Here is a 24,969-nt window from a genome sequence, read left to right on the forward strand (position 1 = left end):
TACTTTGACACATTGACAGATAGATGACATATTTGCATATTTTAAGAGTCATTTGATATCAGGGGAGGCACAGAGTATGATAGCCTGAGCGACTGGAGCTACATCAAAGGGTATATTAGATGGTTCTTCAGGGTGACACATCCGTACATGGTGCATGCTGCTCCGGGAGACCCACCTAGACCAATTCATCCAAATATACTAGAGGATGAGCAGACACAATTAGATCATGCTAAGGATATCTTGCCTAAATGTCGTCACATTGTGGAGATTGCGCAAGCAGGCATTGACAAAAGTATCTTTCCTGATGGACCTGATGGATCATAATAGAGGCACGGAGGACATTGATGTACCAGACTCATTAAGGAAGATACATTTGTCAATGTCTGTCTACGCAATCTCCACTATAAAAGGTTGTATCTTCAAAATATTCACAGATATACATTTTTGATCCAATTCACATGTAATGACTTATGAGTGCGATGTATTGTATGTTTTAAATTGTTACAGAGATACATCTTCAAAATATTTCAAAGTTCATTCAAAATAAAACTGGAGGCATTTTAATAATTCCCCCTGATGGTTAAGAAACATAAATGATGCATTAAGAAATCCTCATGAGTTTTAAGCCAAGTTGCTGCAAGGATAACAAGCACATGATGGCATAACTATGTGGTGCTAAACATTTGCAAGCTATATTAGTTCCTACTCAAAGGGCAGTAAAATTAGCTTGTTCAAAATTAATATCAAGTTGAACAAACTTGTCCACAATTTCTTTTTGCAAATGTTACAGATACACGCACCCAACAAAAATGTGAGAGATATAATATATAGTTAGAAGTTAGAAGAAATCAAATGCATACGCTAGAAACTAAAATCTGATTCAAATAGTGGATGGGGAAAATGCAAAAAAGCAAGGGCACCATTGTAAGAACTTCAAAAGCCAATTAAGTTACAAAATCTAGTTCTTTAATTGTACGATGATGAACAAATTAAGCACTACCAAAGAGGGGCAAAATGTTCAAGCTTAATACCTTCATTGCAAAATATAAATAACAAAAATTACAGGCTATAAATAGATATGGCTTCTATTTGCTAGCTATTACTCGGCCAAAAAAGCTAAAGTAAAAAATAATGCTGCTAAGAATCGAGTAAGAATTATTAATTACACTACCCTTCCAAATTAATAAAGAAAAACATCTGAACCTATGAGAGAACGTGAATGATGTCAAACTATCCCAACTAAGAGCAGCAGTTATACTACCATATTCTTCCAGTGGTTGCGATGCTACTTAGAAAGTCTTCTTACGCAAAATTGGCTTCCTCACGTCTTTTCTTGAAGTCGTTGTGGTTCCTGGCGCGGGTATGTCTATTGTGGCTTGATACAAATCATTCAATCTTCACAAAGGATTAGGAGGAGAAGATCAATATAAGACACATTGCCATAGAACCAAAACTAGTTGAAGTTAAGGTAAACAGAAATAGGAATATCAAACTTACCTAGGGATGCTGATAAATAATGAAACAACTAGAAATCCAACTATAAGGGGGAATACTGGTGCCGGAGTCAACTCCTGCATTGAAGAAAAATTAAGATTTAAAATATCTTGTGCGAAATGAATTTTAGAGTGACCGAAAATGGTTAATATGTTAATCTTGAAAACCAAATGCAATTAAGCAAAAATAGAAAGGACAAAGAAAGACAGGAAAAACACCTGCTTCAGTTGATCTTCAATCCTGAATCTCAGTGGTCCCACATGGATTTGAATATTTTTGTCCAAGTCAACCTCAATTATATCAGATTCAAATCTAAGTGAGCTTGATGGAAGACCAGATCGAAGCTGTAGAAGGTGTCTGCCCTTTGATAAGCCTTTCACTTGGAAGAAGTTAGAAATTGGCAGGGGAAAGACTGACTCTATCTTGGTTGACTCACTAGCAGACCTGATTTCTACCATCAGATGTTTACGAAGTTCATCCGTACCATTTCCTTCAACGTGACAACTTACAATTGTCATTTCTGGCTCCTCAAAAACTATAAAATCCAAACCCTTGATATCCTCAGTTCCAACCTGGGAACTCCAACCAAAAAGTTAATTCCAGGATCAGCATATTGACAGGAAAGCTGAACGAGATAGTAAATGGGAACATAGTACTAACCTTGACAGAAATAGAATCTGGAGATGCACGTTCTATATTAGAACTTCCCGTAGTATCCCTTTTAGCTACTTTGACTTCATAGACAGTGTCAGGCAGTAGTCCTCTAAGACGATAATACCCAGAGGAATCTGTTACCGTTTCCTCAAAATAGCCTTTTGACACTGACCGGGCTTCAACTGAAACTCCTCCTTTGGGTTGGCCAGATAACAAAGTGACTACGCCAATAGCACTGCAAGAATAAATTTACTTCAGCATTTTCGAGAATGAAGTTAGAAAGAACGGACAGGGGAAAGGTCACAGCTTGTACAGCAGTAAAATATAATTTCTTGGTAAAAAAATAGTATAACGCAAACATGTCCGTTCCTAGGTGGATAGGTAAAGATTGTAAGTGATTCCTCTGGGTATGAGTTTTATATCATCCGTCACTGTTTCATCAGCATTGTTTCATAGCCTCTAAAATAAGGAAATTTTGCAGTCTTATTTACATAGCCTAGCAAGGTCATAGGATGCATCTACATGTCAGAGGAAACATTGTGCAAAATAGTAAGTATTGTACTCCCCTGTATCCATGCATATTGCATACTTCAATAGAAATAATTCAGTCAACCCTTAGGTCAACTACCAACAATTCAAATAGAATTTACTTCGCAATTCAGGTATGTAATACACAACAGCCAACACAAAACCAAATTGAATCTACATGAAATAGATTAATTTCAACTTTCACATAATTGTCTGGATCATTTGATTAGTTGAAGTGGAGACTGGCTTGCAAATGAGAGATGCTCATGCGCGCGCGTGTGTGTGAGTAGTTACTACTGAAAATATATTTATTTGCTAGTAGATGATATGTGTTTAGTTGTACTCCACTCAAACCACCCACCAATCCAAACACACATACTATATATAAAGCCTTTACCCAAGGGTTACAGAACCCTCCTATTTACATCAGTGGTGTCCCCTCCTACACTGTTTTCAAACAAGATGTCTACGTTTATGTCTCAAAATTAGTCACCGCAAGGTCTCAATTAGTCTTGGTTAAAATAACTAGGAATGTAGTAATTGTACAAAACTCATTGATATAGAAAGAGCAAATGAGACCAGAAACGCAGAGCAAGAAAAGATACAACCATAACATCGTTTGAACTTAAGTTCAGATATATCTTTTTGGATACAGGGAAAAACAAATTCAGCAACTTTCAGATAATGTTATAACACAAATTCAGATAATGTCATATAGTTGGTTTCAATGATTCTAAACTCGGCCAAGATAATATACCATAACACACTTTCAGAAAACGTTATATAGTTGGTTTCAATGATTTTAAATCGGCCAAGATAATATACCATAATATACTTGAAAAAAAAATGCTACAAAGCTAAAAATACATGAAATACAGTATGCTGGAACCTATCAAAGATTGCTTTAATTTAAATGGTAGGAAGGACAATCTGGGTGAATAACAGTGATACCTGTAAGCTACTCGTGTGGCCTGGAAAACAACTTCTCTAAACTCCCCTGCTTCAAGCTCTATTGCCTGTGCCGGAGGTGAGAAAGCATATTCCTAGGAAAGAAGACCATGTATGATAAACAAGTCAGCTAACAATAACAAACACAGCTTTAACAATCTGGCAATAATACTTTATTTACAAACTTTGCAGTCTCTTATGCTTCAATGCTGTATGGCACACAAGCAGAAAAATATTTTATAATTAGAGGCATAACAAGATAGCCTACCTCACTGAAAAGAAACAAGATTCTGGATAAGCAGGAAAAACAATTACACATGATAGCAAAAAGCTATAAGTTGTCATTTTCTGTCACATTTTGTTTCCTTAAGCATGTAACCTCTTACTCCCTTTGTTGGGGTAGAGATGAACTTGTAAAGCATAAAATGTTTCAAGTATATTGTGGAATGCAGGTACAGCAGCAAAATAACCAGAGCTGATTGATAGAAAACTCATACATATCAAGGAAAAACACAAGCAGTAGAATGCAACATCACCAGAGTTTCCAGTATCGTACCTTCAAAACAGGACGCAAATAGAACATTCCAGGAAACAAACTATCAAATAGGAATGCCCCTCCAGTCCCAGATACTGAGTTGTTTCGGTAACCATTATCACCACTCAAAGATAACAGAACTGAAGGAATGAGCTCTTTATCATTGTCTTTGTGATGTATATGTACTGAAATCTGACCAAGCTTCTGACAACTAAAGGAATGAGGCCCAACTTGTTTTAAATGATAGCCAGGCTGCAAATATGAATAAAAAATTAATGAACAAAAAGTAAAAATGGTGTTTTGCATTCAACACTTACGTTTATCGTTCACCAAATGAGAGAGGTAGAGAACATCAGTTTTAGTAAAAGAAGACAACACAGTGTAGGAGGCTCAAAACACAGAAGAGTTTGAGAGAGTATTAATATAAAGAAAATTGAGCAACAAAAAAATATATTCTTAGAATTTGAGTTTACGGCCTAAGTCAAGTCCAAAAAATTACCTTGAAAGGTGATGAAGGCTCAAGTCTTATAAACACTACACTACCTAGGCCATACTTTTAGTCAATGCGAGATTCTCAACAATCAACGCACCCTACCATATCTAGAATTTGACAATATAGAGCATGAACAAATTCGGGTGCAATAACAGTGATCTTGACCCAATAACATACATATCTAAGAAAGGCAATTATACAATCTTAAAATTTAGGTGAAGGGTCTAACTCAACCCCATAAAACTGACTAGTTAGGCGAGAACTACCTAAGCCTTATACACGCTACCTAGTCCATATTTCTAGTTGATGTTGTACTTTCAACATATATAGTGACAAAACTTCCATGTTTTGGTCCTCAGCCTGTGTGCACGCAGCACTCTGATAGAAACCGTTACCTATGGTGAATGAATTAAAGAAAAGAAAACATAAATGATAGAACAATCATCTATAGAATTTGTCTACACCAGCAGTTTATATTATTAATACAGAATTAACACACTAGTACATCTGAGAAAGTTTAGAGAGACAATGATAGAATAGATATAAAGCAATTCCTATCAAAGAAATTTGAGAGTCTTGGTGTCTCCCTCCAAGAATTAGGAGAGTTTGGTCTCTCCCACCCAAAACCACTCAACAACCATCCCATATTCAGTTTCTCTTATCCTTTCTCTATCTATTCCTAAAATTAAACAATATAACTGCCATAAAAACATCCCATAACTATCACTAGAAGTCTAACACAGCCATGCTAAACTGCTTTAGAGAGTGAAACTGGAAACTATTACTGACTATAAATTTTGATGAGAATTAGAGGTATCAAAGCTTAAATAAAGTTGAGAAATTGCAAATAGTTTTTCCTAAAAAAGAGACTACCTTTGAAGCCTGAACAGTATAACCAACATCATCATACAGCGGCCCTGCCACAAAGGAGCCATCAGTACCAGTAGTTGTTTCAAGTATTAGTTCCCCATTTTTAAGTCCAGTGACATTGCTGTCTCCAGCAGTGAAAATCCTGATATGAACACCAGAAAGAGGAGGCGAGACTGTTCCCTCAATATATAAACCCAGTCGACAAGAAAATGTAGGAATATATGCTTGACAATTATCATCTGTCACTGATACCTAAGGAAATGGGTTTAGCAAATGAATCTTCAGCGATTGTCCAAGAAAAGCATTACTAAACAAACTAGTCCTTTGATACTTACATGCTGTTCTCTAGGATAAAATAAAAGCTTTTTATCTCCACCATTCCTGTAATATAAAAAAAGTAAACAGTATAAAACTGGGAAGAGTGCAGTGCTTGAATTAATTTCATTTCAACGCTACAAAGAAGGGAAAATGGTAGGAAAAATGAGATGAGTGGTTTAATTACTAGAAAATAGTTCCATAGAAACCACCCAGGATCAAAAACTCTGTGCAGTATATAAACAATACACTATATCTCATAACTATAAGCAACATAGGGACAAAAAAAATGCTATTTAAACTCAACCTTGAAGGAAAATTGCAAGCATAAATACATTATTGAGATGTTATTTAACTAAAAATTCGATTCGGAGTATGTAACTAAAAATTCAAAATGGTACAAATGAGGCACTTAAAATAGTTGGCACGGAATTAGGACAGTTAGAATGAGATGGTACAAATGCCCTATACGTAGAATTAGAACAATTAACATGAGACGGTATAAATGCCATATACATACTGTAGTTAATTATTACAGGATGTACACAGTCTATCCTGGTGGAATAAATTGACAATCATGTAAAGGGATAGTGACTAGGAATAATTGATTTTTCCTTTCTTGATCCTAGCTCTCTCCACAAAAGCCTTGTAAATATAAATTCAAAATGGTACAAGGCAGTTGAAATAGTTGCCATAAAGTTAGGACAGTTAGCATAAGATCACTTAAATGCACTATACATACTGTACTTAATTATTACAGGCTGTTCCTGGGATAAATTGGCAATCATGTAATGAGATGGTCACTACTCATGCGTGAATTTTCCTCTCTTGAATCTATCTCTCTCCACAGAAGCCTTGTAATTGTAACCAAAACACAAATTCAACTGCAATTATTTGTTCTAGAAAATAGTACCTTGAGTCCCGAGGAACAAAGGTAAGCTTTTCTCCTGGATTGGCCCAAAGAGAATACTCAAAGATAGATATTTGATCTTTCCCGTGGGACTTGAGAATGGCCATGGCATTATCAGCAACGTTGGCTCTATCACGATAAATATCAACCACTATTTTCTCAGGCAGTGCATCATGTAAGCCGGAATGCACATTTATTTGTCCTTTAATAAGATGCTTTTCTCCTTTTAGATGAATGGGCTACAAAAGTATATTGAAAATAAAAAATGAACAAAATCCTAGAAAGAAGCAAATATATATGAACAAACTGAAAATAGGATCACAATATCTTTAATCCTTCATACCAATAGATTAGATGTGTCAATTTTCACAGATGAGCTCCCAAAGAAGATACATGAGTCAATAAAATTAAATTCATGTATGCCGGGAAATTCAACACATATATGCTGGGAACCTTTCTGCAGGTAACACAAAAACAAAACAAAAAAATTTATGAAGTTGCAATTTCCTGACGTGTTTAAACAGACTATTGAACAATACCTGAATCTTCAAATTTACAGTTGACCCATCTGGTTGAGTTATGTAACCATTAACATCGTGAGTGGAGATCACATTGACCCAGTAGCCCTTTTGAACAAAAACAATTCCATCCAAGTCCTCTGCTCCAATATTTACATCCACGAAGCTCTTCTCCCAGCACCAATTATCTTCCTTGGTCACTGATTCAGAGGAACTATGTTTCACCTAAAAGAAATATTATAAAACAGTTTAAAAAATTAAAATGAATTAGAACATTCGAGAAAACGAATAATACTGAACAAAAAACAGTAAATATTTGAGAGGAAAGTATTTAGGCATTAAAACATAAAACTAAACAAATTCTACTTGGCCAAACCACAAACAAAATGGGAATGTGCAAAAGAAAGCAAACCTCAAGTCTGTATTTTCCAGGAATAACATCAGAAAACAGAAATTCACTACTATCGGAGGTCAAGCTAATTGTCTTTCTAGCTTCATTATGTTTAGCAACCTGCCTCACAAGAGTCACAGATACAGATGGATCGCATTCTTCCTTGCAGACCACAGCACCACGGACATTGACCAGAGCCTACAATCATGCAGCAAACAATCAGAATAAACAATTTTGATGGAAAAATAAAAAGAGGACCTATATCCTGTCTGAATGGGGAATGGGGTCAAAAATATTGCCAAAGAAAATGAAGGGAAAGCATAAGATATTTAGTAAAATCAAATAAAAATCTTACAATATGAGAAATCTATAAATAAATAAAATAAAATAAAAGTTAGTGATTGTATTCAAATCAAAAGAATCTTGGATTGTATTCAGATCGAAACAATTAATTTTTAAAGAAATTGAAATTCAACAAAACTATATTGTAGCGGTTCAATGCCCATTTTTTAAACGCTGCTTGGATAATTATTGGTGGAATTCAATTTGGAAATCCATCAACTATCTTCGTTGTTAACAAGTCTGCCACCACCAATAACTTCACACTCAACCACCGCAGCTGGCCTCACTGACACAATAGAAGATCTAGCTGCAGAGACCATTATTTTTTAATCATTTGAATTTCATATCACTGAAACGGAAGCGCCAAATTTTGTTGAATCGTTTTACTTGCTGTCTTGTACAAAGTATTATTTCATAAATCATTTTAAATGCTCTAAACTACACTCCATCCTGAAACTTTTTTATCCAAACACAGATTAAAGTTATACAATGTCATGTATTAGTATTGGTTAAGTGTTCAACAAGTCATGCAACCATAAATAAGTTATCATCAGAGTTTGGCATGCATGTAGCAAAGCAGACTAAAGGGACATAGACAAAATAACCAAGAAACATTATATACTACTCCCTCCATCCCACAATGAGTGACTCATTTGGTATAAAAAAGTGTCCCAAAATGAATGACTTATTTCAATTTACAATGCAAATTAATTTCTTTTTTTCAATTCTACCCTTTAATCATTACTACTTTCATCACTCCCAATACTTGATAGTGGGTGCTTTGGTAAAAACATCATTTTCTCTCTTTTATTATTACACTTTTATGAAATGGTCAACTGAGTCACTCATTGTGGGACGGAGGGAGTATCATTTATAGTTACAATGGATGTAAAATTTACCTGCGAAAATTCAACATTCAACAATGGACTTTTGATCGCAACATCAATATAAGATGGAGCAAACATGAGTCCAGCAGCATTATCAGGAGTAGCAGCAATAGCTGATAAGCGATATTCACCAGGAATAACCTACACAGTAAACCAATAAGTTATACAATATTAATAGGAACAGTCAAACTTGGAACATAATTTAGAAACATCACTAAAGAAAGTAGGACATTAAGTTACTTTTATTTCAACTGCAGAGGTTGAAAGAAAAATAAATTCTCTTGCATTTCAATCAAAATATTTGATATAAAATCAGCACTACCTAACCTGAATCAATTTGCAACAGATTGCTTTTTAACCTCTAATTGTGCAAATAAACCTCTATATTATAAGATTTCAAAATTTATTAACCTCTGCTGCAACCATAAATATTGAGCTTTTGTTTGTGGACGTGGTTACAGCTTTCTGGGTTCCCAATTTGAATTCGTAAAGAAATCTATTTTCAGTAGGCATAAAAATATTATCATATATTGTAGACTTCTAATGTTAATAATCATATATTGAGCTTTTGCTTGTGGACATGGTTACAGCTTCCTAGGTTTCCAATTTGATTTCGTAAAGAAATCTATTTTCAGTAGGCATAAAAATATTATCATATATTGTATATTTCTAATGTTAATAATCTAACTGTTAAAGCTTGTGACCACAAGATAAAAAAATACATTATCGTGAGTAATGTTCTGCTATTCCCTAAATGTGCCAACTACAATAAAAGCAAAATTCCCAGCCTGTGTATTAGAATATGTTATTTAACATCTAATCCATCACCTCTTCTCTTTAAGCCCGAGCTAATTATCCTCTAATAATCACTATGAAACAAAAAAATCATTGATTTATTGCCCTGTGCTAAGTACCTCAAAGCAGAAATTTCCATTTCCATCAGTTTGTTTCTTTTGTGGCTTCACATTATCAGGTCCATGAGTCAAAGCCACCTAATACAATTAACAAAAGGTCAACTTTGATTTTGATATGCAACTATTACTAAGATAAATACAAGAAGGAGACAGGCATACCGTTGCTTTCTGACTGCTACTAACCATCCTAACCAAACCACAAATATCATATGAAACAGCAACAATGTCTTCTATTGAAGCCATATTTGGCAATACCTAAGCAAGGAGCAAAGTTTGAAATTAAATTATAAGAGGAGTATAAAACCTAAATTCCAAGCTTTTCACAACCATCTAAATGCTTTTATCAACATAAGAAACAAAGCAAAAGTTAAAACATATTAATATGATATATTTTACCATATAATTCTCCAACTTCTTGAATTTGTAATGCTCTTTTCGGGCTTCTATGGTATAGTGTGTTGATGTAACCTAATAAATTCAACACAAACGAGTGAAACATTTTTCACACAGGCCTAGGCCCTAAATCGTATCCAGGAACATCATAGAAATAATCTTACATGCTTAAATAGATAGTAATGTTACAAAATTTGGTCCAAACAATAACCAAGTAAGGTATTGGGTCATTGGGTCACAAATTGAGTGATTCACTTTTGAACTGTTATATACACAACTGATGGTCATTTTGTTAGTATATGATATGATTAAATTAATTTAATATTTTAAAATGGATTGAAGTCTTTATAAAGTATTGACTGTTACTTCCTGAAGTCATGAATTTTATATATAAGGAGGAGATCAAGAATGAGAACTTTGAATGTTATCAATAATAACTTGATATTGACTTGATACAAAAGACTACATTAAAATCCATTTATAGCAATACAAGACTCCTTGATCCTAAAGAAATAAGAAAATGATGAATAATAAATCATGATAATTACTAAGTAATACTGAAATTAATCCTATGAGATAATCTAAGATATTCCAAAATTATAAATTGATCCTAGGAGATAAACTATAATACCTTAATATAATATCAAAGATAGTCTAAGATATTTTAATATATTCAAACACTAATTCTTAATGCAAAAAATAAATTAATAAATTTAGAAACTTACTCAACAAGGTAAGGAACTGCAGAAAAAAATGAATTTATAACAATGATGTATCTAAACATTTTTAGTTTAAACTGAAAATGAAAACACTACACAGGAATTCAACATTTTTTTGCCATTTCTAATGAAATTAAAATATTTAATTAATATAAATTTATAGTAAATTAAATCTCGAGTCATATTGCCCCACAACGCAGCATGTGACCCAAATTTAACATTGAGTGTTATAAGACAGCTTCTGGGAGTGAACTCAATAGTCTCAAACAGCTTGTGTTGACAGTAAATTCACACTTTAACTAGAATCTAATGTCTTGAGGATCAAAGTTAACATTCACAATCAAGTGATCAAGCAAATTCGCTACAAAACCGCAGTAACCCGACGAGTTAGATAGGTTCATATTAGTTAGGATGCAAGTCTGATTTAGTAAGATGCACAGACCAATTAATTAACCGGCTGGTTCATCAATCAAATCGACCAATCCAGTCAGAGTTTTAAAACACAAATGACAGAAGTAACTAATTAACTGAGACAAGGAAAGTGGGGAGACAAAAATAAATAAAACCCCTACACTGAAAGTTAATTGAGGGTTCTCTATGAATGTGCTAAATGAAGCATATTTCCTCATCAATACCTGGTCAAGCTTGTAATATCCTTGATTGTCAGTAATAGACCTTTCATGACCATCAACTATGACCATAACACCGTCCACTCCCATGTCATTTCCATCAACTACACGGCCTCCAACAGAAAATCCAGTTACCTGTAACAGTTAGCATTGATAGATATTAATATGATAACTATTAAACAGCATGTATGTTTCAACATTAATAGACAGATTACAATAAAAATACAATAACTATTAATAACATGTTTCAACATATTAATTCTTTATTGATATCTAGATGAATTAGAATTCCAATATTAATTTGCAACTCTTATATATTTTGGTTTTTCTCTTTTCTTTTTCACATGTTTTTCAGAGGAAAAGCAACGGCTAAAGACTTCTCCCACTAAGTGGGGTCAGCTGCAAGCTTTAAACAACACCCATGTCTCGTCATAAATGATAAATCAAGTCCAACGATAAACTATTTTTAAATCTACACTTTTCAATTAGAGGAAAGATGCACATCTAATTTTCAATAAATGCTGATACACAACTGAAATTGAACAATTTTTCTTAAATCAGGGACTGACAAGGCCAAAAAATCGTTCCAAATTTTATATTAAATTGGCCATTTCACAGAACAAATCTAGAAATGAAGTGCAGGACTAAACACTAAAATGCTGTTACTTATGAGATCATGGGACAATTAGTCCCAAGGACAAGACTACTAAAACACAGCAATATTAAATTGGACATGTCACAGGAAAAATCTAGGAGTGTAGTATAGGACTAAACTATAAAAATGTTGTTACTTATAAGACCATGGGACAATGTCCCCAAGCACAACACTGTTACAACGACAGCAATACTCATTTTCATTTCCTACACAAGAACTATGATTCTCTTTCCAGTTTTTTCATCTCTCTCTCCTCCCCCAACTCTCTGTCCGTGTCATGTATTGACTAGCAAACAATATACACTTGCAAACAATATACAGAACAAAGAACTGTGTTGTAACTTATAACTCAAATACTTGTTCTATGATGCTGTGCTTTTGTTGTGCTATTGTTGTGCATTAGCACTCATTTAACAAACCCTTGGGCTTTGTTGGGGAGTTTGGAGGGGAAGGGAGGGGAGGGCTTTCAAAAAAGAGAAGGATTGAGTGAAAAGAATAGAAGGATTTTGGTTCAGAGGATTTTGGAGAGTTTGTTTTTATTCATAACACCAAAAATCTCCTAATTTAGAGGAACTCAAAATTTGTATTGGAGGAGGGTTTTGGGGGGTTTTGGAGAGCTTAAACAAATTGCTCAAATATTATTTTTGTTGTTATAGTATTTCAAAAATTAAAAATACGTTAATGATAAGCATTATTTTATTATTCTATACAAAATCTTTTTTCCAAAAAATGTTCCAGATTTCTCTAAATTATTTTTAAAAAGCTATTTAATGTGATTAAAGTATAATTGTACTGCACAAAACAGCCGGTGCAGTGCAGGAATGTTCACTAATAAGTAGTTATGAGAAAAGTGATGCAAAGAATTTTATTTTATCTATTTATCCAAAACGGACTTTTAAGATATGTGACAATACAACTAAATATTTACATTTATTTAATACCACAATGATAGAATTAACTCATTTTTATTGAATTCCAAGGAAAATAAAACAATAAAGATAATTAGTATCTACCACATATTTATGCATATATTGTACCTGAAATTTTTGAGGCACTGTTACATGTTGATGCTTAACATTAACTGGGACACTAGATGGTGAAACATCAAATACTGTATTTTCACCCTTGTAGTAGGGAACTAGTTCATAACTTCCTGTAAATTTACAAAAAGGATGAGCTCAAAATTCAAACATATAGGTTCCAGAGGCATGCAATCAAAATAAGCAATTCTCATGCACACCAGAAAGATAGAACACAACTCACAGAAAAGAGAAATAAGGGGAAATGAATATCAACTGTGAAGCCAGCGTACACACAAACAACACAAGTGAAAAGTATGATCATAACCAAGAGAGAGAAATTGCAGTATGCATGTGAAAATGAAGTTCCTTGAATCTGGAAGACTGGGTTTACATGTAAAAATACATATTGCTGCTTGTCCAATGTGCCAACTACAAGCAAGATGACAAAAAAAAACTACAGGAGAGATTATTCTCTGTTCTTCAATGCATAAGCTCCAGAAATTCAACATCTGGTACGGCACATTTTATGCTTTAAGAGGGGGGGAAGAGAGAATAATCTTCTAAAAATGAAATTACCACAAGGTATTGAATTGAATGAGAACTTTCCGTCCGCATCTGTTACAGCATGACATAGAGCTGCTTCTTGTCGTGGACCATGAGCAGAACCTTGCAAACATTTTATCTCAGATACATCCTTCGAATATAAGAAGATATGGACTCCTAATATTGGGTTTCCCTATAAAAGGAAAAAGGAGAAAAAATGAAAGGCAGAATTACAAGAGAAATGATTCAATTCAATTGTCTATCAATTTAAAAATAAACCATGTCACGCTAGTTGGTAGTTTAAGCTATTGTGATCCAAAATATTCTTTGACACCCTCTTAAGAGAATGTTAAATGAAGCAATCAAGGCAAACAAGAATCTGTTTTTTGTTCTACATGTCACATATACAAGTGGGTCTCTTCATTAAATTATAACGCAATATTCAACAAATAATCTGATATTATAGTCCTTCAATAAAGATTACCTGTGCAACAACAGACCCGCTGATACTATAGCCAGGGACAAAGAAAATATCATCAATTACCCCATTTCCAAAGCCCAATTCCACCTGCAAAAAGAACATATCAACAAAATGGAAGCGCAAAATGCAAGCTCGTTAAATGAATTTGGGACTAAATAGTGATATAGGAAAGACAAGGATATCAACACACGGCAAAACACAGGAAGAAGAGCTAAATAAAATAGTTCACACCTGCGTGGAACCTTTAACTTCGACTTTGATATCAGGATTTGAAGCTCGTAGCTCATACTTTCCTGCACATTGGCAGTATTGTTCATTAGTTTGAAAGAAGAATAGCACAAATAATAAAATAATGGCAACAATGAAAGAATTTTAAAACTAAATAATATTGACTACACAACAAAATCCATAATTCTAGACAAGAATTTACCAAGTAATGGACAATGTAACTCAATTGGCTATCACTCATTGCAACAAAGTCGATGACAACAACAAGCCTGTTCCCATTAGGTGGCACCAGTTACATGGATTAGTCAACATCTTAAAATCCTATCATGTATTGGGTCCAACCCAATGATAGACCTATTACATCTAAACCTCTTTTAATAGTGACCGATAATTTCTCTTGATCTCCCTCCGCCTCTAACAATTGGACCATCCTCATCTAGTCTACTCTCATTTCTAGTGCTTCTATAGGTCCTCCCCACACATGCCAAAACTACCTAAGTCTACTCTTAATTCTTAGTGCTTCTAGAGTCTACTCTTTTCTAACATTAAGGCTAGGGCTACCACAATTTTCTCCCTAATGATTGTATTTCTAAGTATTATTATTTTTGTGTAACCACTCATCCACTGTAACATTTTCATCCTATGACACTAAATTTATTTTCTTATTGGCTTTTTCCAGCTCAACATTCACTACCATACAAAATTGTGGGTCTTCCAGGAGTGTAGGAACTTTCCTTCAAGCTTGTGAGGTATTCTCATATTGCATATCACACCCAAACCATTCCTCCATTTCATCCATTCTACATGGATTTTATGGCGGACATCTTCTTCTGCCTCTATGTCATGTATGATAGACCCGAGATACTAAAAACATGACATTGTAGTATGGTACGCTTTCCAATTTTCACCTCTACATAATAACTTGCTTGTCCTTTGCTAAACTTATGTTTTGTATACCTTGTTTTACTTCTTAGGAGGAACTGTGTGTTTTCAAGGCTTGTCACCTAATCTCTAACTTTTCATTTACCTTTTCTCTCAAGTTCTAATTAAGAATATATTATTTGCAAGAAAAGAAAATATGCATTGTGATACCATTTCTCGGAAATGTTTGGCAAGCATGTCTAGAACCAAGATTAAAAAATAATATGGGCTCGAAACTGACCCTTGAGGCACAACTACAGTAATCAAAAAATAGCTATCATCTATTGCAAACAAAGAAAAAATTTCTTCAGTCGCCCTTTACCTAGCTAAATTTCCATCCCAATTCATTGGATCTAAAAATAATATTAAACTGCATGTAATAATAATAATTAATAGGACACATCTTGCATTTATGTCCATTAATCCTTGATACACGACTAGCTCTCAGTCGATTAATATTTTTCACCTCCAGTGACATCATAACTTGTCTCTTAATCCTTTATAGACAATTACCTCTCAGCCAATTAATATTTTCCACCTCCAGTGACATCATAATTTGAAATGTTGAAACGTGGAATTAGTTTTGTCAACCTGTAAACCTTTGTATTACTTAAACAGTTTCATCCTATATTTTGCCACAGATATTTCATATTATATGCATGAATCTTGGACAATTACTTATGCTATATTTGGTAATAATTTCCAAAATGGTGCAAGTAAAAGAGTTTCCTTACACAGAATAAAAAGAGTTTCCAAAAGTAAACACAAACTTCCTTACCTGGAATTACGTTCGTAAACAAGTAGCTCCCCGATGATGAAGTCAAGACTGATGAAACAAGATCCCCAGAAGGAGACAATAGTTCAACTTTTACATTTGAAGGACCTCCATTTTTAACCGAACAGCTTTCTCCGCCTGCAGCTCCCACAACTCTACCAGATATAGAGAACCTACAAAATATAAATTCATGTAATTAATTTTATAAATCCAGACTATGTGAAAGCATAACATGCAGTAGGACACAAAGTAGAAAATATAATATAGCAAATTAATGACCAACCCTGTGAAACGAAAATTTATATCTTCATTCCCGTTGCAACCTTGATTGTCAACTGCCACAGGAACCTATAGGGATATGGGGAGGACAAAGAGTGTCAAACTCATAACAATACTTTGAATAATTTCCCGACTATATCCAGATTCAAAAAAATAATAATAACTATGCATAAGATTAGGAATAATTGCATAAAGATGTGACATAAAAGGAGAAACATAAATCCCCACAATAAAATTTCAACAATGACAGAGAAATAACAAACCTTTTCAGGATCCCATGACCACCCATCAGGTCCATTAACTTTAATAACAAAGGAACCCTGCAATGAAAATAATTGCATTGAGAAGCACTGGATAACAGATCTACACCTAGTTGACCAGAATAAGCTTATATGTACACTTATCTATGCAAGTTTTACCTTGTCATATACTGGAATAAAATAGTATCCATTTGGAGCACATTGTGTTCTATCCTTTACCAGTCCATCCACTGTTTGAAGCTCAACCTAAAATAGAAAAATCAATTAAATGCTATTCAGCACGAGCTGAGAATGAAGACTAGTATTAATAAACAATAAATACACTTGCACTACATCCTACACCCAGTAGGAACAGCAAGATACCAAAAATATATTGAATAAGACCCTGTTTGGATGAACTGTAAATTTGCAGCTTAAGTTATTTCAACAACAAAGATAAAGCCAAACTATTTTGTATAATCTATATTTTAAGCTCAGAAGAGCTTATAGAAATAAGCTTAAAATAGTTTATGAATCCCAAACAGTGTCACGAGTGCTTATTTCAGCCTATAAACTTAAATAAGTCAGTCCAATCAGGCCTAAAGACTACATATCAGACTAATTTAACATTATTATAGTTACTGCACGATTAATAGAGTTCAAATTCGAAATCAAATGCAGAACAGACAACTGAATAAGTTTCCATACACACACACTCTCTTACCGTGACATGTGAATAATCCAATTTTGCATCAGTTTGTTTCCTCGACTTCACCAACGATGAACTCGCCTGTAGCAACAAAAAACATCACTACCAACCTACTCAAATCGGCAACAATAAAATAAACAACCGAATTAAGCTGAAAAAGACGTGAGTGAAAAAAACAGATAACTCGAAAACACAGATCCGTGCATTAAAATTTTCAATCCGAATCCCTAAAAACCAATCTCCCAGACGCGGAGGAGAAAGAGTAACACTTCTCTCGAGAACGAAATCGGCGTTTCGATTCTGAGATGTGAATTTACCTGGACAAATCCGCCGCAGCCATAGATGGAATCGGCGGAAGCAACTGAAATGGAAGAAGTGGCGACGAATAGTAAGAGGAGAAAAGCGTCGCCGATCGACATTTCGGATCTGAGTTTGGGCGGTGATTACGATCAGCCCAGAGTGGATGAATAGATCTTGGAGGTCATACAATAGTAATTTCTGTTTTGATTTAGTTGTTAGTTGAGTCGCTTCAGTGACTCAGTCCAGTGGTTGAGTTGAGAAAGCCAGGGTTTATTATGGGTTTGTTTTAGAGCAGTAATTATAAAGACTGCAACTACCCGCAGTAACAAAGATTTGCGGAGTTAACAAATGATTACGAATACGAGGGCTGGAGCTGGATATAGGTTACACTCCTTGAAAGCCTAATCCCTTTTAACATTGTTGTATTTGTATAAATAAAAATATCACTGTTACATTTTTTATTTTATTTATTAATTCACTAAGTTTATGTTAAATAAATAAATAAAATATCAAAAATTGACAAACAAATTTAGAGTTAATCATTAGTCTCGAACGATTGACAACATAAATACAACTTAATAAAAGTCAACTTAATTGTTTTCGAGCCTACTCAGATCTAGAACTTTCAAATTATAGACTTAGTTAAAAGCACAATAGAAGTGGATAATAAGACTTTATGGTCATATGTATTGTTATAACGCAATTAGTTGCAGAAATCACGAAGGGTGGAACCCTAAGTTATGGGAGTTGTGCATTTGAGGATACGATTAATGGAAGATGTCGAGAAATGAGAAGTAGTAGTAAAACGTGGGTGTTATATCTTACACGTAGAAGGAAGAATAGGGACTTATTTATGTAAATAGTTGAATGAGGCGACACTTTCTATATACCATAGTATTGTGGTAAGTATGATAGGTTCCTTATAAATATCACGCTCTATAAATTTCAACATACATTCAATCAATTAAGTCATTTATATATTTTATCTTTACTTTTAGTTTTATGCATTTCTTAAGTTAAACTTCTCTAAGTTTAAACTTAATACATTTTTTGGATAGTTAAGGAACTCACAATTGGTGGATATAGTTTGTCCTTTGATGTAATCACTTAAAGAAAAAGTGAATCTTGTAAAGATTTATCAGTCGATTTTTAACTAACTTTCGTAATTTAACAATATATTTTATACATTCGGTGGGACCCTGTGGCCAATATCGCCTGAAAATTCCAATCATCCGGTCACGGCGCTTCGTGTATGAACCTGCGATCTGGAAAAAAACCTTAGTCATATGGATCACCCATCACCATCATTTACGGGAAGGTTAGACCGATAATAACTGAATAAACCTTCACAATCAGTGGGCATGTTAATGATCTATTTTTCCTACTGTTTTTTGAGTTAATATGGTTGTTTCTCCTGGGGAACCACTGACAATGACTATGCATTTCACTATACAACAAATAGACTTGGGGATATGTGTCATCGTAAATCAATTCTCTCGACAACTGTTGACATTGTGTGACTTAGTTCACGATGGGTTCAACGAGTCTGGGATTTTGAGGCACGTGAACCAATTCATGTAATAAACTTTGTTTGTCAAAGCAAGTGTGACTACACGGTGGCGAGACCTTTTCATGTTAATATATGTTGTATACATCTAGTACTTTTTACCTATTTTTATTCACAGCCTATTACTTTTGTCACAACTAACTCTAAGAGAAATATAATGGAAAATGATGCTTATAACTAGGAGACATAATTGGCATAACATTCTTTAAATAAATGCGCACCTCCATAATAGACACAAGTCACTTCAGTAGCATTTGTCACGATATTGACAGGCCCGACAATTGTCGCGTTAAAAGGTGCCAACACGGTCTTCGTCATTTGGTGGATTTTAGCCACCTAAGCAGCAAGAGTGATGGTCTCAGTGACTTCATGGACACCAGTTTGCTTCTTTTGAACTTAAGCAGAATGTCTTGTGGTTGGCCATTGATAGAAGTTAGTAGTAATGCTTTCAATCAATTCGTAACATTTTTGGTAGAATTTGGACAACAGTGCACCATTAGATGATGCATCCAACATGTTTTATGATGGTGGAACTATGTCATTATAAAATCTTTCAAACTGAATACAAAATGGAATCTCATAGTGTGTCTCATACCCTAAATTCCCCCATCCCCCCTAAATATTTTCATTTGCATCATTTCTTATGACCATTTCATCTAGTCATAAGGTACCACTTTCATGCATAAGTCAAAATCAATAGTCCAGGACTAAAGGTCAATTTTACTATATTGATTGTTTTGACCAGTTCATACATTCATGTCATGCATCACTAAAGATTTTTTATGTGGTGATTTTGATGGTTCATGGTTTATTTGATATCACTTTTAGTTGAAGCATAACTGATTATTTTCTTCTAAGCCAAGTGTTAATGCTCTTGGTCTTTTTTTTTTAAATAAGTCATTTGTTAGCAATTTTGAATTTTGTGTGATTCATTACCATGTCCATGCATCCATCATGTTCATTCATTCATACATATCTTAGTTTTAAATAAATGTCTCAAAAGGGCATACATTCATTCACTTTTTTGACCATATTGATGAAGCAAGTTCATATCATAAAACATGCATTATTCATTCCTTTTTGACATTATTATTCAATTAATCTTTCATAAAATATGCACCATTCATTCCTTTTTGGCATTGTTATTCAAATAAACTCTCTTCTATTAGAACAGTGCATATATACTCCCTCAAGTGTCCATTGGGTTGCACCAAGTGGCCTCCTATGGGCCCTTGGTTCGTTGACTTATACCTAGTCAACTTGGGGCTTCATGTGGAATCCCCGCCTTTAACAAGCATGTAAGTGCGCTCGTGACCCATTAGATCTTGTTTTAATGAGAAGAATTCTCATCATACGCCCCTGGTTGAGTCAACAAGGTTGACTCTCAGTTAGGCTTTAGGACATTAGGCATACGCCCTTTTCTTTTTACACCCTCCTTCTGTTTCTTTTGGGCTGTTATGTTTGTTTTTATCTGGTTCATTGTCTTATTTTCTTTTATTTATTTATTTATTTATTTATTTATTTATAATATTTATTTCATCTTGTTTTATTATTATTTTTTAAATATTAGGGTAATTTAAAATTAAAATATGTTGATCATTTAAAAAAAACTAACAATCTCATTATTATTAATTTGAAAAGAAAAAAAAACTTTTATTAAAAATAAATAAAAAATTATCCAAAAAGATTTAATCTTTTTATTTTGTAATATTATTTTATTTTGTTTTGTTTTGTTTCTTATATTATTTATTTTGATTGGATAGTTTTGTATAATTATTCTTATTAGCTTTATTTTATTTTTCATTTGATAAATGTACCCTCATCCTTTTGATTGTAATTTTTATTTATTTTTTTACTTTTATTCTTTTGTCTTTAGTTAAATTAATTAAACTAATTAAATAATGGACCGCAAATAAAATCAATCATTTTGAGACAAAAAATATTTGGTCAACACCAAGTTTCCTTTTCAAAATCAACTTTAACATCATTCCACATTCACTCCATTATTCATCCATTACGCAACGCAAAACAAAACGCTTGGACCAACATCAAGCCATTTTCTCAAATGAAAATAAAAATCACTTAATCATTATTTAACATCTTTTTGCAAATAAGGATGAAAAATGAACGTGTTGTAAGTCACAAGCTCCCGAGGGTTATGATATGAGATATAGATCTCGACCATCCGAACACTCGTCGTCCTCTAAAAAACTCTTTCAATATGACTTATTGCAAACTATTTTCTCAATAAAATTGGACGAAAAAAGGAACGTGGTGTAAGTCACGAGCTCCAGAGGGTTAGGATACGAGATGTAGCTCTCGACCATCCGAACACTCGTCGTCCATTTAAAAATACCTACAAATATCAAAGTTTTTCCCTCTTTATGAATAAATAAAGCTCGATGGCGACTTTGTTAGTCATTCGCGAGCGTGTGACGCGCTTGTAAGGTCATGTTTTTTGTGAGATGCGACATATGGCGACTATGTTGCAAACCCTGGTTCCCTTAAAGATAGTCAATCTTATTTTAGTTTGTTGTATGTTTTTTGTTTACTTTATTTGTTTGAATTTTCTTTATCTTTTGCTTTTGTTATCTCTATTGTGTTATATATCATACATTTGTTGTTGGATTCCTTAGGTTGTTGGCATTGAATACTCTGATTGTAAAACATGTAATGGGAAAGACTCTATACCCGAGTCTAGAGTATAAACATAAGATAAGACGATGGTTGTGTAGTACAGATTTGCGAGATGTAGTTCTCGTTAAGGTCGGCATGAAAACCTCACTTAGAGTAAATCCTTTTGAAAGTGTTGTCGTCCGACATGTAGTTTCCATAAGCTTCAATATTTTCATAAGGGTTCGTGACTCCAAGAACATTTATAGAACCTTTAACCCTTTGGCCTACTAAGAACGACAATTGCATAAGATGGATCTTTGAGATGTAGTTCTCGTGGGATCGGTACGAGAACCTCACCTAGAGTAGATTCCCTTGAAAGAATTGACGTCTGACATGTAATTGTCGTAAGTGGTAATCATTCTTGTGGAGTCCATGACTCTAGTAACCTTGTATAGAACTTTTAAGTTGATGGTTGCGTAGTGAGGGTCTGTGAGATGTAGTTTTCGTAGGGTCGACACGAAACCTCACCTAGGAGAGATTCCCTCAAAGGAATTGACGCCCTACAAGTAGTTGTCATAAGCGACAATCATTCTCGTAGATCTATGACTCTAGGAACCTTTTCAAACCCTAGATCATACCTGGTGAGAACCTTATGTTGACAAAACAATCATATTTATCCACCATCCGAACCTATGAAACCATGTACCTAAAAAAAACATGGCATCTCATTGCATTTGCATAAAAAGCATATTTGCATCAAAAAAATAAAAATTTAATGCATCTGCATTCATCAACATGCATATTTTTTTTTTCAAATAAAACCTCATTTCACCCTTCTGTCACCAACTTCATATTGATGCCTCAATACTAGTAATTCACTCGAGCCAGCACTCGCCGAAGGATGAAGAATCAAGAACAAGAAAATGCAAGGATGAGGTCAGAGATTGATGATTTAAGAGGAAACGTATGCAAGATTATGGGTATGCTTCAGGTTCTAACAACCAAGATTAACCCTCCTCGGTTAATGGTCATTTTAGAGATTTCTGGTGCTTCCTTTGATCCCCAACCTTCTAGGATTGTGCCTTCCACAAGGCCACCGTTTGGGTTCCCTCCAAATTATTCACCGCCATATGAGGAGACCTCATACATCATACAAACTACTCAACATGTGGTGCCCTTACCCCTCATCACTGAAGCGCAACCAATTGTTCATACAGTTGCACAACCTTAGCTTGAGGACCCTCATCATGTGTACCATGTTGTTAAATCTCCATATGGATATGATGAGAGACACGAGGAGATTAAGGGCATGAAGGAGAATTATCAATTGTTTGAGAAAAGATTGAGAGTCATTGAAGGAGATAAGGTTTTTTATGCTACCCCCAAGGAAATGTGCTTAGTGTCAGGTATTGTGATACTTGCTAAATTCAAGACCCCATATTTTGATAAGTACAAGGGCCATTCATTCCATAAAAGTTATCTGATTATGTATTATCGAAAAATGGCAGCACATGTTGAGAATGATAAGCTAATGATACATTGTTTTCAAGATAACTTAAGTGGTCATTCCTTTAAATGGTATTTGATCCTTAATCAAATTTGTATCCAATGCTTTCAAGATATGTCTGGTGCCTTTATCAAGCATTACAAATACAACATGGATATGACGCCAGATAGAAGGTAGTTGCAAAATATATCCAAAAAAAAACAATGAGTATTTCAAGGAGTATGTGCAACGATGGAAAAAGTTGGCCTTTCAAGTTGAACCCCCTATTATCGAGAAATAGCTAGTTGATTTGTTCATGGACACCGTGCAACCTGCCTTTTATGAAAAGATGATAGGGAGCGTATTTGCACGATTCTCTAGTCTTTTTGTTGTGGGTATAAGAATAGAGCAAGGAATGAAGAATGGCAAGATTATAACTGTTGTCGGAACCTGCAATAACAATGCAAAGAAATTTTCCAGAGGTTTCCAGAAGAAGAAGGAAGGTAAGACAAATGTTGTGTCTACTGGCAAAGTAAGAAACTATTAAAGTAAGAAGCAACAACAACAATTCGTCTATCAACAACCAATATATCATGCATTGTTTGTTCAACAACCATATGTGGAAGTTGTTGCACCAGCCTTTAATCAACAACCCACACATGTATATCAACATGCTCAGGATGCGCATGCATATCAACTAGCACTTGTAGCACCGACTTACCAACAACCGAGGGTTCAAGCTCCACATAAGAAAAAGGCTCCTAACCAAAATAGAGGACAAAGGAACAAGGTCAACTTTGATCTGATTCATATGACATATAGCGAGTTATATCCTTCTTTGCTTTAAAAAGGTTTAGTGGTTCCTAGGCCTCTGGATCTTCTTCCATAGCCTTATCCACCATGGTATAATCCAAATGTTCATTGTATTTTCCACGAGGGAGCTCATGGACATGACATAGGAAGTTTCTTTGATTTTAAGGCTAAGGTACAAGAGTTGGTTATGAGCAAAAATTTAACCTTTAAGGACGTAGGGCCCAATGTGAAGAATAACCTTCTACTTGTTCATGTTGCTTCTACTGTTAATGTTGTTGAGGAAGTATCTGATGGTTCTGTAATTAAAAATGTTAACAATGCTAAGACTCTATTGCTAGCATTCCATACACGATTGGTGGAAGCTGGTATGATTAATGTGTGATATGTCAACTATGAAGAATGTGTTATCAATCCAAGAGGATGTAAAGTTGTGAAGAATGATATTCAAAGCTTGGTGAATCAAGGTGTCCTACAAGTCAATAGTCTTATGAAGAATGAAGAAGTATCGATAATTGAACCTTGCTTCGATCTATCAAACCCTATTGAGATACCTTATCAAAGGGTGGATGTTGCTCAATTAAATAACTGTGTCTCACATGTGGTCATTTGTATGCCCGCTCATTTTCCCTACGAAAGCACCAAGGTTATACCTTGGGAATATGAAATAACTGATACGGAAAAGGAACTTGAAGAAGGTGATGAAGAAAGCTTTGAGGTAGTTGATGTCACAAACATTGCAAAGACTGGCAGAATGACCCAAAGTGGTCGAATTTATACCCCTGATTCAAAGTGACC

The 24,969-nt window shown here is 34.3% G+C and overlaps 1 protein-coding gene across 1 annotated transcript; it reads right to left on the reverse strand.

The window, feature by feature from the left end:
• Positions 1–944: 944 nt before the first annotated feature.
• Positions 945–18,052, reverse strand: LOC127132602 (uncharacterized). The gene is made up of 27 exons (XM_051061557.1): positions 17,710–18,052; positions 17,408–17,473; positions 16,864–16,950; positions 16,708–16,764; positions 16,449–16,513; positions 16,169–16,338; positions 14,473–14,534; positions 14,245–14,328; positions 13,794–13,953; positions 13,233–13,348; positions 11,547–11,675; positions 10,196–10,267; positions 9,959–10,054; positions 9,800–9,877; positions 8,898–9,026; positions 7,678–7,854; positions 7,287–7,490; positions 7,091–7,204; positions 6,751–6,986; positions 5,858–5,903; positions 5,526–5,774; positions 4,181–4,411; positions 3,628–3,719; positions 2,155–2,383; positions 1,713–2,066; positions 1,498–1,571; positions 945–1,395 (listed from the first exon to the last, which is right to left on the reverse strand). The coding sequence occupies exons 1-27, from the start codon at positions 17,809–17,811 to the stop codon at positions 1,290–1,292; spliced, it is 3,585 nt and encodes a 1,194-aa protein (XP_050917514.1). The 5' UTR covers positions 17,812–18,052; the 3' UTR covers positions 945–1,289.
• Between the last annotated feature and the right edge of the window lie 6,917 nt (positions 18,053–24,969).

The sequence above is a fragment of the Lathyrus oleraceus genome, chromosome 3 (assembly GCF_024323335.1).
Source record: "Lathyrus oleraceus cultivar Zhongwan6 chromosome 3, CAAS_Psat_ZW6_1.0, whole genome shotgun sequence".
Taxonomy (NCBI): Eukaryota; Viridiplantae; Streptophyta; class Magnoliopsida; order Fabales; family Fabaceae; genus Lathyrus; species Lathyrus oleraceus.